This window comes from Gracilinanus agilis, unplaced genomic scaffold, assembly GCF_016433145.1.
Source record: "Gracilinanus agilis isolate LMUSP501 unplaced genomic scaffold, AgileGrace unplaced_scaffold1773, whole genome shotgun sequence".
In the NCBI taxonomy this organism is placed as follows: Eukaryota; Metazoa; Chordata; class Mammalia; order Didelphimorphia; family Didelphidae; genus Gracilinanus; species Gracilinanus agilis.
Window position 1 is genome coordinate 1 of NW_025348840.1, and position 3,555 is coordinate 3,555.

Genomic DNA, 3,555 nt, shown 5'->3' on the forward strand with positions numbered 1-3,555 from the left:
CCCCCCCCCCCCCCGGGCCTTCTCCAGACACGCGCGTCTACCTCCGCGACCCCGGGCTAATTCTATTGAAGCGGGTCTGTGTGCGGTACACGTCACACACGTGTGTGCATACGTGCGAGGCCGCGGGGCTCCGTTCCCCTCCCCCTGTCCTGTGTGTCAGGACATGCAGGCCTCCCTGTGGGCACTTTTGCCTGGACAGTCACTCCTGTGGTATTTGTGCCTGGGGGGAGTTTGGGGAAACCGAGGCCCTGAGCCGGCTCAAAGATCCGCCCCCTCAGTTGGATAGGGAGGCCCAGCCATGTCCGTGACTTGACCAAGATGGGGGGTTGGTGTCTCCCCGTCTGAAGCGCCTTCCGTGTGCAGGCCATTCCTCAGGCCGAGCCTCTTAGTCTCCTCTGAGCAAATAGAGCAAATTTCTGGGGAGAGGCGGAGGGAGGACCTCCTGATGCAGGTGAGAGGCCAGGTGGGCCAAGAGCCTCCATTTACTATGCCGGGAGAGGGATGGAGGAGGACCACGGGGGAGGCCGCCAGCTCCTCTGCTCAGCTTTGTATGCTTGGAGCGAGCCTGGGGCCAAATCCCTGGAGTTGTAGGAGCCAGAGGGGGTGGCCAGACTGGAACTGGCCCTTGAGGCCTGGGTCAGAGCTCCCCTTCCAGGCCCTAAGAGGGGAAGTGAGAACAGGAAAGAGCCAGCCTTCCTTTTCAGTGCCTATTTGGATCTTAGAAGACCTTGTTCCTCCTCCCTTGGAACAAAAACTGAAGCAAACTTGCTGGCCGCCTCTCCTGGGGCCTTGGAGGTGCTTCCCTGTCTCCAGGGAGTTGGGTCATGGGGGATGATCAGTTGGCCTTCCTAGGCCATCTTGGAGCCATCAAGGCCAGGGTGGGAAGAACTGAGAGGCTGTGAGCTTTGATTTGCCAGAGGAGACAAAGATGGGGCCTGGGGTCCGGGACAGAGGGGGCAGCAGAGGCCGCCGTGCCCTCCTCTAGGCCTGGCACTGAGTGGGGGGACGTCAGGGCTTGTCCACCCTCAACCCCCCCTCTCAGGAAGGACCTCCTGTGTGCTGGGCCCAGGGATGCTCCAAGGCATCCTGATCTCCTTTGTTCAGGGATTCCCTCACTGACATGGATGGCCGGCAGGGCAGGCAGCTCTCATCCACGTCTGCAGATAAAAGTCCACACAGGATGATACGGGGAGGAGATTTTGTTGGGCTGATGAGGAAGGGCCTCCCAATAGAAGAGGGGACTGAGTGGAGCCTGGAAGGGATCAGGCTGTGCTAAGAGGCCAAGGGGCACCATTTTGGAAGCCCACTAGGGTGGGTCAGGGCAGGGAGGAAAGATGCTGGTGAGGTCAGAGGGCACTAAATACCAATGGCAAAGCCATTGGAGGTCACCAAGAGGGGGAGGCTCCAGGGCAAGACTGGGCATCCTCAGGAGGGGAAGCTAATGCCTTGACACGAGGAGCACCCCAAGGTCTGGGCTGGGGGTGCAGAAGCAATGCCACGCTCTAGAGGCCCGGGCTAGCTCGGAGATCTCTTGCTGCCCTGAGTTAGCCATTAACTTGTTCATCGTGTCTGGGAGTAAACCTCCCCCACAATGCTATGGTTCACCTTTGTGTCGATCGTTTGTTGTTTGTTGTCACGTCCGGCCCCGGGACCCGTGTGAGATGCCAGAGTGATCAGCTGTTTCCTTCCCCAGCTCACTTGACTGAGGAAACTGAGGCCAGCAGGGTCAAGGACTTGCCCAGGGTCACACAGCTAGTAATGTCTGAGACAGATTTGAAGCCGGGAGGATGAGTCTCCCAGACTCCAGGCCTAACCCTCTCTCCACTGAGCCACCCAGCCGCCCCAGCGCTGTCTGCCCGTCCTTTGTCTCCTGATTTTGTGCCACCTTCTCCAAAGATTATGAGCCGTGGAGCCTCGCTCCAGCGCAGAGAAAAGCGTCTTCCCAGGCCTCCACACTGGCTGCGGGATGCTCACTCCCTCGTGGGGGAAGAATCCAGAGGAAAGCTGTGACCCGATTAAGCTTGCTGTCGAGGTCAGGGCTATTCCTCAGGCGTGTGACCCTGGGCGAGCCTTCCTTGGACGAGCCTCCGTTTCCTAGGCTATAAAATGGGGGTAAGGATACCTGGTGTACCCACTGCCTGAGAAGGCAGCCTCCAGGGGGTTGGTTAGTGTAGGGGAGCTGCCTTCGAGTCAGGGTGGCCCGGGTTCCGTTTCTGCCTGGCACAAACCACATCGCTCCAGGCAGCTGGCACAGACCAGAGGGGCAGCGAGCATTAAGCTTCCTCCGTCCTGGGCCGGGCACTGTGCTGGGGCCTCGGGAATCCAGAGACAAGGAGGCTGTTCTCGAGGCCCCCCTGCCATGAGGGAGACAGCGGGTATACAGCTAGGTGGATTTAGGGCTTTGCAAGGAAGAAGGGAAAGAATTCAGGGGAGGGAGTGTTCCAGGGACTGGTCAGAAGGCCGGTGTCCTGACAGGGAATACATGAAAGGAAATAAAGAGACAAAGCAGGGGACCCAGTGTGAGGAGCTCAGAACCAGGCAGGACAATTGGTATTTGATCTGGGAGAATGGGAAGTGTGGGAGTTGGGGGGGGGGGTCAGTCCATGCTTTAGCCAGATCACTTTGGGTGCCGAGTAGAGAACAGATGGGAGGCAGGGCTGGGCATGAGGGGGTGAGGGTCTGCCCAGGAGACCCACAGTAACAGGAAAGAAGCTAGAACATGTGGGGTCTTTGTGACACCCTGCTTGGGAGTGAATTCACCGAGAGGGTGGGAGTGCCCAGGCCTTCCATGGGAAGTGTAGAAGAGGCCTGCAGGGGCATCCAGGTCAAGGTGCCCAAAAGGCATTTGGTCAGGCCAGACGAGAAGGACATTAGGGCTGGGCAGAGAGTCAGTGAAGCTGTGGGAGAGGGGGAGAGGTCACCTAGACAAGAAGCTTGGGGCCGAGGTTTAGCAGGTGTGATCTGGAAAGGGGCCCGGAGAAGGAGCGGCCAGAGAAGCAGCAGGACCGCAGGGAGAGGATGAGGCCAGGAGGGCCAGCTGTGAGCTCCAGAGGGCTCTGGGCCACCGAGGATGCCTGCTCTTTGCCCTGGGGCCCGGTGGGGAACAGGCTGCTTGCCAGGCCGGCGAAGAAGGGGGCATCTTCTCCTGAGATGAGCCCTCTGCAGGGCACCACAGCCTGGGACCCCTCACCATCAGCTCCTTCTTTCTCCTTCCCCAGTGGGACAGCCCGAGGCCAGCCCCCTCCCCGGGCAGTGCCAGCCCGAGACAAGCACGGCCATCAGCGAGGAGCCCGAGCCTCTGCAGTCATGGGAGCAGGAGTACTTGGTGGGGAACAGCCCCGGGGGCAGCGGCCGGGCCCTGTGCATGGTGTGTGGCCAGGAGCTCCACACGCCTTCTGCCCGCAGCGCCCGGCGCCACATTCTTCGCCAGCACCCCCACACCCTGGGCCTGAGCCCCGGGGAGAAGAGCAACATCCTTGAGGCCTGGAGTGAGGGTGTGGCCTTGCTAGATTCCCTGGGGCCTCCCTCCCCCCCCAGCACAGGTAGGAGGGGAGG

General features: G+C 60.5%; 1 protein-coding gene across 1 annotated transcript; it reads left to right on the forward strand.

Annotated features, from left to right (window-relative positions):
- Nucleotides 1-3,155: 3,155 nt before the first annotated feature.
- LOC123254214 (spindlin interactor and repressor of chromatin-binding protein-like) lies at nt 3,156-3,542 on the forward strand (the record flags this gene model as incomplete). The annotated part of the gene is made up of 1 exon (XM_044683269.1): nt 3,156-3,542. A coding segment is annotated over one exon (387 nt), but the record flags the coding sequence as incomplete, so codon positions are not given.
- Nucleotides 3,543-3,555: the final 13 nt, after the last annotated feature.